At 45.4% G+C, this 15,491-nt stretch overlaps 1 protein-coding gene across 1 annotated transcript in view; it reads right to left on the reverse strand.

Moving 5' to 3' along the window:
• Positions 1 to 15,491, reverse strand: part of pfn2l (profilin 2 like) — a 65,211-nt gene that overhangs the window by 32,144 nt on the left and 17,576 nt on the right. The window contains exon 2 of the mRNA XM_038815306.1: positions 5,206 to 5,398. Coding sequence (XP_038671234.1) covers positions 5,206 to 5,398 — 193 coding nt within the window. The remainder of the gene's footprint in view (positions 1 to 5,205; positions 5,399 to 15,491) is intronic.

A 15,491-nucleotide genomic window follows, 5' to 3' on the forward strand; every position in this document is an offset into this window, starting at 1 on the left:
GCTGGTTTATGACGAGAACTCGAGCCCCGCGGGACAGCACTGGGGGTAGTCCTGTCCAGCATCCCAGGCATGTGGTGACCTTGGTCTCCAGCTCCTGCCAGTTCGCCGGCCAGGCTTCCTCTGCCAGGAAAAGATGGACTCCCAAGTAGAGGATGTTGGTCCAACTCCAGCTAAAGGGCCTGAGCTCCTCCGGGAGGGGGTCCATCTGCCACAGACCGACCAGGAGTCCGGAACATTTAGCCCAGTTGATCCTAGCAGAGGACGGGGCGGAGTACACAGCCTGGCACTCTCGCATCCTCCGCAGGTCACCGGGGTCAGTGAACATGAGGAGCACATCATCAGCGTAAGCCGAGAGGACCACCACTATGTCCGGCTCACGCAGAACCAGCCCCAACAACCTCCTCCGCAGGAGGCGCAGGAAAGGCTCCATGCACACAGAATAAAGTTGGCCGGACAAGGGGCAGCCCTGACGCACTCCTCTCCCAAAGCGAAGGGGCACCGTCAGGACCCGTTAACTTTAATCAGACTCTGAGGCGGCGTACAATAATCAGATCCAGGCGACGAAGTGCGTCCCGAACCCAAAAGCTCGCAGAGTCCCGAGCAAATACTCGTGCCCCATCCTGTCGAACGCCTTCTCCTGGTCAAGAGACAGGAAGGCGCTCAACATACCAGTCCTCCGGGTAAAATGAATAATGTCCCAGACCAAATGGATGTCGTCATAAATGGTTCAGTCCAGGACTGTGTAGGACTGGTCAGGGTGGATTATGTGGTCCAGCACGCGGCCAAGGCGTAAAGACATCACCTTGGCAAAGATTTTGTAGTCCGTGCTGAAGAGGGAGACCCGTCGCTAGTTTTTAAGCAGGCGGAGATCCCCCTTGGGCAGCAGGGCAATGACAGCCCTGCGCCACAAAAAGGGCATCTTAAGGGAGAGGGTGAGCAGCCAGAAGTCATGGTGCACATTGGTACCAATGACATAGGTAGGAAAAGGGGTGTGGAGGTAATAAACGAGTTTAGGAAGTTAGGCTGGAAGTTAAAAGCCAGGACAGACAGTTGGCATCTCTGGTTTGTTGGAGGTGCCACGTGATAGTGAGGCTAGGAATAGGGAGAGAGTGCAGTTGAACACGTGACTGCAGGAATGGTGCAAGAGGGAGGGCTTCAGTTATTTAGATAATTGAAGCGCATTCTGGGGACAATGGGACCTGTACAAGCAGGACGGGTTGCATCTGAACCAGAGGGCCACCAATATCGTGGGAGGGAGGTTTTAAACTAATTTGGCTGGGGAATGAGAACCGGATTTGTAGTCCGGCAACTAAGGTAGCCGATATTCAGGACGCCAAAGCGTGTAGCGAGGCAGTGGGGAAGGTAACACTGACAAAGGAGAGTACTTGCAGGCACAGACATGAGTTGAAGTGTGTATACATACTACTTGTCCTTGATATGCATGTCCCTGTCAGGCAGGGAAGAGATGGTTGAGTGAGGGAACCATGGTTGACAAGAATGTCGAATGTCTTGTTAAGAGGAAGGAGACTTATGTAAGGCTGAGGGAACAAGGTTCAGACACGCCGCTGGTGGGATACAAGATAGCCAGTTGGGAACTGAAGAAAGGGATTAGGGGAGCCAAGAGAGGGCATGAAAAATCTTTGGTGGGTAGGATCAAGGAAAACCCCACGGCCTTTTACACACGTGAGAAATATGAGAATGACTAGAGCGAGGGTGGGTCCAATCAAGGACAGTAGTGGGAGATTGTGTATAGAGTCTGAAGAGATAGGAGAGGTCTTGAACGGGTACTTTTCTTCAATATTTACGAATGAGAGATGCCATATTGTTGGAGAGGACAGTGTGAAACAGACTGGTAAGCTAGAGGAGATATTTGTTAGGAAGGAAGATGTGTTGGGCATTTTGAAAAACTTGAGGATAGACAAGTCCCCCGGGCCGGACAGGATATATCCAAGGATTCTATGGGAAGCAAGAGATGAAATTGCAGAGCCGTTGGCAATGATCTTTTAGTCCTCACTGTCAACAGGGGTGGCACCAGGGATTGGAGAGTGGCAAATGTTGTGCCCCTGTTCAAAAAAGGGAATAGGGATAACCCTGGGAATTACAGGCCAGTTAGTTTTACTTTGGTGGTAGGCAAAGTAATGGAAAAGGTACTGAGGGATAGGATTTCTGAACATCTGGAAAGACGCTGCTTGATTAGGGATAGTCAGCTCGGATTTGAGAGGGGTAGGTCTTGCCTCACAAAGTCTTATTCAATTATTTGAGGAGGTGACCAAGCATGTGGATGAAAGTAAAGCAGTGGATGTAGTGTACATGGATTTTAGTAAGGCATTTGATAAGGTTCCCCATGGTAGGCTTATGCAGAAAGTAAGGAGGCATGGGATAGTGGGAAATTTGGCCAGTTGGATAACAAACTAGCTAACCGATAGAAGTCAGAGTGGCGGTGGATGGCAAATATTCAGCCTGGATCCCAGTTACCAGGGGCATGCCACAGGGATCAGTTCTGGGTCCTCTGCTGTTTGTGATTTTCATTAATGACTTGGATGAGGGAGTTGAAGGATGGGTCAGTAAATTTGCAGACGATACGAAGATTGGTGGAGTTGTGGATAGCGAGGAGGGCTGTTGTCGGCTGCAAAGAGACAGATAGGATGCAGAGCAGGGCTGAGAAGTGGCAGATGGAGTTTAACCCTGAAAAGCGTCAGGTTGTCCATTTTGGAAGGACAAATATGAATGCGGAATACAGGGTTAACGGTAGGGTTCTTGGCAATGTGGAGGAGCAGAGAGAACTTGGGGTCTATGTTCATAGATCCTTGAAAGTTGCCGCTCAAGTGGATAGAGCCGTGAAGGCGGCCTATGGTGTGCTAGCGTTCATTAGCAGAGGGATTGAATTTAAGAGCCATGAGGTGATGATGCAGCTGTAAAAAACCTTGGCAAGGCCACATTTGGAGTACTGTGTGCAGTTCTGGTCGCCTCATTTTAGGAAGGATGTGGAAGCTTTGGAAAAGGTGCAAAGGAGATTTACCAGGATGTTGCCTGGAATGGAGTAGGTCTTAAGAGGAAAGGTTGAGGGCGCTAGGCCTTTTCTCATTAGAACGGAGAAGGATGAGGGGCGACTTGATAGAGGTTTATAAGATGATCAGGGGAATAGATAGAGTAAACAGTCAGAGACTTTTTCCCCGGGTGGAACAAACCATTACAAGGGGACATAAATTAAGGTGAATGGTGGAAGATATAGGGGGGATGTCAGAGGTAGGTTCTTTACCCGGAGAGTAGTGGGGGCATGGAATGCACTGCCTGTGGAAATAGTAGAGTCGGAAACATTAGGGACCTTCAAGCAGCTATTGGATAGGTACATGGATTACGGTAGAATGATGGGGTGTAGATTAATTTGTTCTTAATCTAGGACAAAGTTTGGCACAAGACCGTGGGCCGAAGGGCCTGTTCTGTGCTGTATATTTCTATGTTCTATGTTCCACATGGACAGTAACCCAGAGCCGGGATCAAACCTGGGACCTCGGCGCTGAGGCAACTGTGCTAACCACTGCACCACCATGCTGCCTTTTTGTGCCAATTTTAAAAATATATAAATTTAGAGTACCCAGTTAATTTTTTCCAATTAAGGGGCAATTTAGCATGGCCAATCCACCTAGCCTGCACATCTTTGGGCTGTGGGGCTGAAACCCACACAAACACGGGAGAATGTGCAACCTCCACACGGACAGTGACCTAGGGCCGGGATCGAACCTGGAACCTCAGCGCCGTGAGGCAGCAGGGATAACCCACTGCGCCACTTTGCTGCCGAGATGTGTCAAATGTAATGCATTAGAGACTGTACTGTTTTACCTAATTCTTAAACTTGAATATCTATTTCTATTGTTTACTTGCACTCATTAAAGAACATCCAAATGGGGTCAGTGGTCTTTCAAACCAGAACACTATTGAAAAGGTAATCAATAAGGGCAGCACAGTGGCGCACTGGTTAGCACTGCTGCCCCATGGTGCCGAGGACCCAGGTCCGATCCCGGGTTAGTGTGAAGTTGGCACATTCTCCCCGTGTCTGCATGGGTCGCACACCCCACAACCCAAAGATGTGCAGAGTAGTAGGTGAATTGGCCACGCTAAATTGCCCCTTAATTTTGGATTGGGGGGGTGGGGAAGAGAGGGGGAGAGGAAAGGGGGAAAAAGGTAAACAAACACCAAGTTGAGTTGGACTCTGGTTGGGTTTGAGTTAAATTACCATAAACTAGGGATGCACCAGAATGAACTGTTGACTAAAGCTGGAGGCTTTTTATTTTTTGCAAGCAGGATTCTTATTCCTGATTACTCTTCAGTAACTAACTTTTTTTTTTTTTTTAATTAGTATTATTTTTTCTAATTAAGGGGCAATTCAACATGGCCAATCCACCTATCCTGCATATCTTTTGGGTTGTTGGGATGAGACACAGATACGAGGAGAGTGCGCAAAGTCCACACGGACAGTGACCCAGGGTCGGGATCGAACCTGGGACCTCAGCACCGTGAGGCAGTACTACTAACCACTGCACCACCTTGCTGCCCATATTCAGTAACTAACTTAGTGGGCAGGCAAGATCAAGACAAGATACTTGGTAGGCCAAACTGCAGAATCACAGGGGTGGAAGGGCAAGAAAGGAACCTGAAGAATATGTATTTGCCTATTAATGATTTAAAATCAAGATTGTATGGCTGGGTCAGGTACACCTATACAGTTATTATTTGTATATTGTAATGCACGCGAAAACTAACCAGCTTGTATTACTGAATCTCTCATTGGAGTAGATCAAATTAGAGAATTTGAAAAATGTTATTTCAAAAAAGTTTTAGCAAGTTACCAAAATAACATATGGTAGCTGCAACGAATACAAACATGATAGGAAAACAATAATCCTTCCGTGGCCGGTACATCAAGCTTGATAGGAGTGCCCCACTGTTTCAAGAATGAAAGTTGATGAGCACAGCATTGAAAAGTCAAATTTGTATTTATAACTATATCTGTATGAGCAGAATAGACAAACCAGCAAGATCAGTTTTTCTTCCACATCATTTGCCATTATCTATGCTCAAAGACGTATATATTTGCATGCTGAAATCTTACACTATCTTTAAAACCAAAGCCCAATTAAAAACATATTTAGCCCAAATTATTCAATTCAATTAGAGCAAGCTCAATATCCGATGTGCATTACTTACTTCTGCCAGCTCTGCCGACAGAAACATTGTACGTTGTTTCCCCAGATTGGCTCTTAGTCCTCAAGTCCATTGTGAAGTCACCATCAGCAAACAGCTGATCTCTGATAACAGAGCACTTCTTTCCACCGAGGACCAAGCCATTGGTGTAGAAGCTGTGGCGATCCTTTCCAACCAACACATCTATTTCTGGAGGCTGCCAAGGAAAAAATTAAAAATCTGTTAAAGCTTATTCAGGTAACAGTCAGTTAGTTATCTAATCTACAAGTGGCAAACGTTAAGTATTAGTCAAGACAAAAGAAAAGGGTGGCCTTTCAGTAATTCATGGCTACACTTCATATGAATCTAACCAGTAAATATTCTACTAAATGAAGATTTGGAGCTTAAGATATATTTCCAGCCATTTTTCATTTTCAACCCCTAGCACTAGGTAACAAACTCTGATGGGCTAAAATCCTGCCTGAAAGTAAGCAAAGCTGCAGACGGTGTGTACTGAAAGGCCTACCAGAGAAAATTTTAATTTCTAGGTACAATAAGCCGAAACACCTTCAAAGTTTTGATGAGAACAGCAGTGCCAGCCAAATGTACAAATAGCAAGAACTAAAGTAACATGGATTGTGCAAAAAGGCAGACCTCGATTTCTGCTACCATTAAATTGATACAATGCATGCTGAAGCAAGGAGAGCGCAAAACTCAGGAGCCACACATGATTTTATAAAAATCCACACTTAATCTTCTCCACGGTGAATATCACCAACCTCTCCAATCATGTGATCAAAGTCCCTGATCTCCATATTCACTCGTCCATTCTTTCATATCCTCCCTGAACGGTTTTCGGAATCAGATATACAGGTCCACTGGATGCCAAGCCGGTGGTATAACTTTCTTGTTTTTGTACTCTTGTGCCTCCATTTTTTTTTAAGAAAGAAAAATCCTGCAATCTTCAACTTTTAAAAAAATAAATTTTGAGTACCCAATTCTTTTTTTTTCCAGATTAAGGGTAATTTACCCTACGCATCTTTTTGGGTTGTGGGGGTGAGATCCATGCATACACAGGGAGAATGTGCAAACTCCACACAGGCAGTTACCCAGGGTCGGGATCCTGCAAGCTTTATTAACCACTATCCTGTCACCTTCAACAGTCGTACACACATATATCCTAGGTCGCTCTGCTCCTGTGCCACTTTTAAAATTTGACCCTTTTTATAGTGCCTCTTCTCGTTCCATAGAATCCCTACCGTGCAGGAGGCGACTATCCAGCCCAACTCACCTGCACCGGCCCTCTGAAAAAGCACTCTACCTAGGCCCACTACCCCGACCGATCCCCACAATTCCACCTAACCTGCATATCCCTGGACTCCAAGGGGCAATTTTATCATGACCAATCCACATAACCTAAATATCATTGGACTGTGGGAGGAAACCAGAACAACACCCAGTGGAAACCCACGTATATCTACCAAAATAAACCACTTCACACTTAACCTTCGTCCATCACTAGTCCACCTGCCCCACCACCAGCATACCTACATCCTATTGAAATCAATCACTATCTTTCACAGTTCACAATACCTCCAAGTTGTCATGTGACTTGAATTTGTGCCCTGCACACGCGCGATCAAGTGGCCCTTTTTATTCCTTGGACTTTTGTGGTGTCATACCAAGTGCCTACTGTAAATCCATGCAAACCAGATCGACTACAATATCCTTAAACCCTGTTAACCGAAAAAAATTCAATTCATGCAAGCTTTTTTCAAATATAAATTTAGAGTACTCAATTCATTAATTTTTTTTCCCAATTAAGGGGCAATTTAGCATGGCCAATCCACCTACTCTGGGCTTTGGGGGCAAAACCTACACAAACACGGGGAGAATGTGCAAACTCCACATGGACAGTGACCAGAGCCAGGATTGAACCTGGGACCTCGTTGCTATGAGGCAGCAGTGCTAACCACTGCACCACTGTCCTGCCCTCAATTCTTGCACGCTTACCTTAATTTGTAACAATCCTCATGTCCAACTGACTTTCTAAAAGCTTTCCCAAGCAGAGACTGAACTAACTGTCCTGTTGTTATATATTTTTTGAACAAGGGCTCAAAATATTCACAATTCTCCAGTCCTCTGGCACATTTTGTATCTACGGAGGACTGAAGATTATGGTCAATGCCTCCACAACTTCCGATCTTACTTGCCTCCATATCTCTGGTGCATTCAATCCTGTCCTGGTGACTTAAACACAGCCAGCGTTTTTAAATGCCACCTCATCAATTTTTAGCTCAGTGTCTCAACTACCTCCTTTCACTAATCCTTTGGCAGCAAATACTCATCTAGTATCTCAGTCAAGCTCTCGTAAACACACACAAAACCTCAGCCCTTTTATTATTGATATCCTCTAAGACTTTGGATTCCCTCATGCTAGCTGCCAGCCTCTCACCATTTGTTGCACTCATTAAAAGGCAGCCCATTATTTCATTAGTTTTGCCTGCCAATGTTTTATTCCAATTTACCTGGGTCAGGCGGAGATGGCAAAATTGCTCCATTATCATCAAAATTTGCACCTTGCACGTCTGGTTTCCATGCAAACATCTTGCCCTCTATACATTATTCCCACTAGTTGGTGGTCTATAGAATGCATCCAGCAATGTAATGTTTCTGCATTGTTTCTTAGCTTGAAATAAAGATTCTGCCCTTTATCCCTCAAGGGAATCCTCTCTCCAGCACTGTAATATCAAGTCAATGCAGCTATCCTTCCTTTCTTTCGTTCTCCATCTTTCCTGAACACCTGGCATCCAGAATACTTAGTACCCAGCGCTGCTTTTTTATTGAGCAAGTCTTCATTATCACCGCACATTGTACTCTCACATGGACCAGCTGTGCCTGCAGCTCACTATATTTAAGTGTATTTACATACATGCACTGTAAACCTAATTTGAACTTTACTGTAGTACTCTACTTCCACTAATACCTGACTATTTCTTACTCTATTGCTTACTCTGTCTCCCCCAATATTACCTCCTGGCTCCCATTTCCCTGTTAAGTTAGTTCAAACCTCCTCAAGTCCTAGCATGGGCGGCATGGTAGCATAGTTGCTTCACAGCAGCAGAGACCCAGGTTCAATTCCCGCTTGGGTCACTGTCTGTGCAGAGTCTGCACGTTCGCCCTATGTCTGCGTGGATTTCCTCCAGGCGCTCCGGTTTCCTCCCACAAGTCCCGAAAGACGTGCTTGTTCGGTGAATTGGACGTTGAATTCTCCCTGCAAGTGCCCGAACAGGCACCGGAGTGTGGCGACTAGGGGATTTTCACAGTTACTTCATTGCAGTGTTAATGCAAGCCTACTTGTGACAATTATACGCCACCCCAAGGATGTTAGTATTACTAATCCGGTGGAACCTTCACACTCTATACAGGTCCCATCTTCACAGAACCAGTCTAATTTCCCCCTGCCACGCATTCATAAGTTCTATCCTCCCAGCTCTTAACTCACTGGCTCATGGCAATGATTAAGAGAATACTACCTTTTGGAAGATAAGATTCTACAATCTTTCCTACCTAAAACTGCCAGCAGGAAGACATCCTTATTTCTAGTTGTTTAGTCAAGCTACACGTGGAAAAACCGAGGGAGCAGACAAATTCCACATTCACAAAACAAGTATACTAAATAATCCAACATACCTTAGTCATTCAAGTTTGCATGCAAATAGGGTCAAATCTGTATGTAGGATTGTAAATTACAGAAGTGTGATGGGGCAGCACGATGGTGCAATGGTTAGCACTGCTGCCTCACGGCACGTGGGACCCAAGTTCGATCCCGGCCCCGGGCCACTGTCAGTGTGGAGTTTGCACATTCCCCCCATGCCTGCGTGTGTCTCACCCCCACAATCCAAAGGTGTCCAGTGTAGGTGGATTGGCCACGCTAAATTGCCCCTTAATTGGGAAAAAAAGAATTGGGTACTAAGTTAAGTCCATGATGCAAACAGATCAGTTCAGGAACTTGGATAGTGCAGTTGATTGAAATGCAGGCATTGACAACTGCAAACTTCACACAAGAATAATTTTAAAATTTTGTTTCAACACATATACAAATACCAATGTTGAGTGCTACAATACTGTACGTTGTATAGGTAGTAAAGGGGGCAGGGGTAGTAGAGGAGGGAGAAACTTAGTTGACCCCAGGAGATAGGGCAAAGAAGTGGGCCAGGGAAAGATCCTCTTTCAGAAGGTCGGTGCAGACTTAATGGGCTGAAGGGCCTCCTTCTGTACTGCAGGAATTCTATGGTTCATGGGATCGGCACCAAGGTTCCATTACATGCACAACTCCCACCCCTTCATGACTTTTCAAAAACTATGCACAAAACCATTTGCCCCCACTCAACATCTTCTCCCCCCTCCATCACACTTTAGGGTCACACTGATTTTCAAATATTAAAACGGAGTCACAGTTGGGGGGAAGTTTGGAAAGTGCTGCTATATGACATAGTATCCATGGTACCTCGTGAAGTTTGCTCATGGAGGAAAGGGTCTTTAAATGCATGAATAGGATGGGAAGAGGGCTACGGACCCCGGAAGTGCAGAAGATTTTAGTTTAGACAGGCAGCATTGTCGGCACAGGCTTGGAGGGCCGAAGGGCCTGTTCCTGTGCTGTATTTTTCTTTGTTCTTTGTTTGTTCTTTTCTCTCGCCCATGCTTTGGTGATTTGCACCCAACACTCTCCCCAACCGCCTGCTATTTGCACTGAGTACAAGTTGCATCCGATATTTGATTACAAAACTCTTACCTGCTTTGTGTAATGCAATCTGCACTACATTACAGTTCAATTGGACACAGAACCACAACTGCGTATCTTGATAGAACCGCAACTGTACATCCTAGCATTTTAGCCACCTTTTGAACAAAAGATGACTGGAAAACCCTAACCATCCAACTAATTCTGTCTGAAAGGGACTAATACTCATAAGGCAAGTCACTCAATTGGTCAATTAAGCTGCATCTGCAAATACAATGGGACAACGTCATCATATTGGGGTCTAGTTTTATGCCACCCTTCACCAATGGGAGGTAAACTCACTTGGCTAGGCTACATATTTCCAAGTTTCCGAGAGCTGTCTCAAGAATATGGAACAAGATATTTAGAACTGCAAGATTTATGACCTAGACTTTCCTCCCCCTCCTTTAGTAACGTCATCAAGATGATGACACCTCTTAAGAAAAACTAAAAGACTTGGCAAATAACCCGACCACAATCCTAATTATTCATGCAACATACCAGAGCCCCAAATACAGCCCCGTGTTGAAAAGTAATGAGCAGTCTTTGAAATAACAGCTGACTGGATGACTCAAAGCTTAAATCCATTTATGTGCAAGATGTTTAGCTGGCTCTACATGCTTTAGGTCAACATTTTCTTCCAGATATATATGTGAATAAGAACAAATATTAGGCACACAGTGCAGCAGTTTTCAGCCTCCAATCAATCCTTCAATATGGAAATTCAATCCCTCTACCCCTCCATCCCCCACCAGAACAGTCCAAGGGCTCTCGCTTCCTCTTGGGAGACCCAAATATTGCCCATCTACCCACACTCTCCTCCGCCTGGCTGAGCTTGTTCACTCACTGAATACTTCCTCCTTTAGTCTCACCTCCTCCAAATAAAAAAGGTGCAGCCATGTGTACCAGCTTGGACCCCAGTTACACTTGTCGCTTTTTCGGGTATGTGGAACATTCCTGGTTCTAGTGCTACACAGGACTCCTCAACTCTTTTCCCGATGCATTGATGACCGTCATGCACACATATGGACCTGGAAAGGTTCATCGATTTTCTTCCCATTCTACTCTTACCTACGTACCCACCACCACACCCCAACCCCATGCTCATTTAACATTTCCCTTCCTTGACTTCGGTCTCCATTTCTGGCGACAGACTGCCCCAATATTCATGAACAGCCCGTTGGCAAATGGAATGTTAGCGTTTATTGCAGAAGGACTGGAGTATGAAAGTAGATAACTATTGTCGCATCTGGAGTAGTGTGTCCAGGTTTGGTTTCCTTTTTTTTTAAATTTAGAGTACCTAATTTCCCCAACCCCCCTCCCCCAATTAAGGGCTGTAGGCAGTCCTCAGCGCTGTAGGCAGCAGTGCTAGCCACTGTGCCACCAAGCAAAATATCACTTCTAATGTCTTCCTTTTTCCACCTACCCTGCATATCTTTTTGAGTTGTGGGGGTGAAATCCATGCAGACACGGGGAGAATGTGCAAGCTCCTCACGGACAGTGACCCAGGGCCGGGATTTGAACCTGGGTCCTCAACGCCGTAGGCAGCAATGCTAACCATTGTGCCACATGCCGCACCCCCTTGCATCTCCTTCAATTTAGTCTTCTGTATTCGCTGCTCCCAATGTGGTCACCTCTATATTGGAGAGACTAAATGCAGACTGGGATTTGTTTATTGTCACATGTACCAAGGTATAGTGAAAAGTATTGCTCTGCGTACAGTTCAGACAGATCATTTCATACATGAAAAAAGTACACAAATGTAAATATATAGGCACAGGCATCGGTGAAGCATACAGGGGTACTCAGTGGAGACGGTGTGAAGAGATCAGATCAGTCCAGAAGAGGGTCATTTAGGAGTCTGGTAACAGTGGGAAGAAGCTGTTTTTGAATCTGCATGTTCTCAGATTTTTGTATATCCCACCCGATGGAAAGGTTGGAAGAGTGAATAAGACAGGTAGGAAGGATCTTTGTTTATGCTGCCCGCTTTCCCAAGGAAGGAGATGCAGACAGGGTCACTGTTTGGGAACTTTGCAGTACACCTTCATTCAGTCCACAAGTATGTCCCCAACCTTCCCAGCTTTTGCCATTTTAACTCACCACCTTGCTCCCATTCCTAGCCTGCAATGTTTCAGTGAAGGTCAACATAAACTGGAGGAACACTTTAGGCACTTTACAGCCTTTTGGACTCAACATGGGTCCGTACCGTACATACCGTCCCGTGGGCGGCATGGTAGCACAGTGGTTAACATTTTTTGCTTCACAGCGCCAGGGTCCCGGGTTCAATACCCACTTGGATCACTGTGCAGATGCTGCACAGACATTCTCCCAGTGTCGGTGTGGGCTTCCTCCGGGTGCTCCGGTTTCCTCCCAAAAGACCTGCTCGTTAGATGAATTTGACATTCTGAAATTCTCCCTCAAGAGTACCCGAACAGACTAAGGGATTTTCACAGTAACTTCACTGTGTTAATGTAAGCCCACTTGTGACAATAATAAAGATTATAAAAAAGTAAACCATCCCGCAAGGATGTTAGTACTACTGTTCCGTTAGAACCTTCACACTCTATACAAGTCCCATCTCCACAGAACCAGTCTAAATTCCCCCGGCGGAATTTGGCAACTAGGGGATTTTCACAGTAACTTCATTGCTAACGTAAGCCTACTTGTGACACTAATGAAGATTATTATTACATAAAGTTCACTTCAAACCATTAACTTTTTCCCTCCGGTTTGATTTTTTTTCCAGCCACCTCCCTCCCCCACAGGGGTTTGGCTTTCAGAGTGCTGACCCTTTTACACATTCTGCTACTTTGCAATTACACCACTGTTAGCTGCCATTATACCAGCTTTAGTATTTAACACCGGAATTGGCATCCCTTTGCTTTGTCCATGACAGCTTGGTCAATCATTTAATTCTTTTCCATTTCATTTCATTTTTCATTCTCCGAGCCCCCACCTATCGCTGATCTACTATTCTGCACACTTTCTCCACCCCTCTCCGAGACACGCAATCACATTTCTGCCCCATCAGCTCTGAAGAGTCATATTACACTCAAAATATAAATTCTTCCTCTCTCCACAGGTGCTGCCAGGCTCGCCAAGCATTTTCTGTTGTTCTTTCATATTTCCTGCATTATTTTGCTTTTATTTTAAATGTTAAAAGCAAGCCTTTTGAGAAGCAGAAGTCGGGAAATTATAGGCTGGTTAGCCTGATTTCAGTCATTCATAAGATTTTGGAGTCCATTATTAAAGATGAAATCATGGAGTACTTGAAAGTGCATGATTAAATAGTACTGAGTCAGCACGGCTTCATCAAGGGGAGGTCATGTCTGAAAAATCTGTTAAGAGTTCTTTGAGGAAGTAGCAAGGAAGTTAGACAAACGAGAACCAGTGGATGTGATTTATTTAGATTTCCAGAATGCCTTTGACAAGGCCTGGATAGAGGATGTTTCCAATTATAGGAAAATCTAGAACCAGAGGACACAATCTCAGACAAAGGGCTGATCCTTTAAAAAAGAGATTAGGAAGAACGTCTTCAGCCAGAGAGAGTGGGGAATCTGTGGAACTCTTTGGCACAGAAGGTTGTGGAGGCCAAATCACCGAGAGTGTCTTTAAGACATAGATAGATAGGTTCTTGATTAATAAGGGGATCGGGGTTATGGGGAGAAGGCAGGAGAACGGGGATGAGAAAAATATCAGCCATGATTGAATGCGCAGCAGACTCGATGGGCTAAGTGGCCTAATTCTGAACCTCTGTCTTATGGTCTTTTACAAGGGCTCAAACGTAAAACAGTCACAATAAGCAATTTGTAAAATCCCACAAACTTTTATAAATGTACAAACTCCTTCAATTGGTCCTTTGATGGGCAGCACGGTGGTGCAGTGGTTAGCACTGCTGCCTATGGCGCTGAGGACCCGGGTTCGATCCCAGCCCAGGGTCACTGTCTGCATGGAGTTTGCACATTCTCCCCCGTGGTCTGCATGGGTTTCATCCCCACAACCCAAAGATGCAGGTTAGGTGGATTGGCCACACTAAATTGCCCCTTAATCAAAAAACAAATCTGTCATTTGACAGCACACAACTATTAAGTACTAATCAGCAACTTTCCCACATGAAGGGCAGCACGGTGATGCAGTGGGTTAGTCCTGCTGCCTCACGGTCCCAGGTTCGATCCCGGCTCTGGGTCACTGTCCGTGTGAAGTTCACACATTCTCCCCGTGTTTGCATGGGTTTTGCCCCCACAACCCAAAAGATGTGGATTGGCAACGCTAAATTGCCCCTTAATTGGAAACGTGAATTGGGTACTCTAAATTTTTTTTTAAAGTTTCTAACATGATGGTTTAGGTTAAGAGCACCACTAGATGGCCAACATTCAGTGTGAGGAACAAGCACAACAAAGATGGTTCTGGTTGTTGGAGGTCAATCTTCTCAGTGCCAGACATCATTGCAGGAATACATAGAACATACAGTGCAGAAGGAGGCCATTCGGCCCATCGGGTCTGCACCGACCCACTTAAGCCCTCGCTTCCATCCTATCCCCATGCTCCTGTAATGAGCTCATTGTCCAGGTAGGCAGCTATCCTGGGAAACCCTTGGAGGAAGTTTTCCATCACCCGCTGAAACGCCGTATACGCTGCTGATACGCCGAAGGGAAGTCGGCTGTTTTCATACAGCCTTCCGTGGGTGGTTATGGTGACATACCGCCGTGATGCTGTATCTAACTCCAACTGGCTCATGTCGAGTTATGAATGAGTGACCCCTGGCTAACTTCGCGTACACGTCTTGTACACGTGGCATGGGTACTGGTCCAAGCAGGATGCCCTGTTCACCGTCATCTACCTCAGGGTAGTGCCCTATGCCCACCGATCCTCATTGTTTCATCAATGATATCCTCTCTCTATCATAATGTCAGACAGAAATATTCAGCCCAATTAACAGCTGAGACACAAAGCAGTTCATGTCCATATACAGCAAGACCTGGACTTTGGGATAAATAGCAAGTTACATTCATGCCACTCCAGTGCAAGCAATGGCTGTCTGCAACAAGAGAATCCAACCATTCCTCCCTCCCAAGACATTAAATGGCATTACCATCACTGAAATACCCACCTTCAATATCATAGGAGTTGCCATTGATCAGAAACTGCACTCGAGGGCAGCACGATGGCTCAGTGGGTTAGCCCTGTAGCCTCACAGCACTGAGGTCCCAGGTTCGATCCTGGCTCTGGGTCACTGTCCGTGTGGAGTTTTCACATTCTCCCAGTGTTTGCGTGGGTTTTACCCCCACAACCCAAAGATGTGCAGGATAGATGGATTGGTCACGCTAAATTGCCCCTTAATTGGCAAAAATGAATTGGGTACTCTTAAATTTATTTTTAAAAAAGAAACTGCACTGGACCAGTCATAAATTTTGTGGCTACAAGAGTAGGTCAAAAGCTAGAAATTCTGTGGTAACTCATCTCCCGACTCCCCAAAGCCTGCCCACCATGAACAAGGCACAAGTCAGAAGTGTGATGGAATACTCTC

This window comes from Scyliorhinus canicula, chromosome 13 (assembly GCF_902713615.1).
Source record: "Scyliorhinus canicula chromosome 13, sScyCan1.1, whole genome shotgun sequence".
In the NCBI taxonomy this organism is placed as follows: domain Eukaryota; kingdom Metazoa; phylum Chordata; class Chondrichthyes; order Carcharhiniformes; family Scyliorhinidae; genus Scyliorhinus; species Scyliorhinus canicula.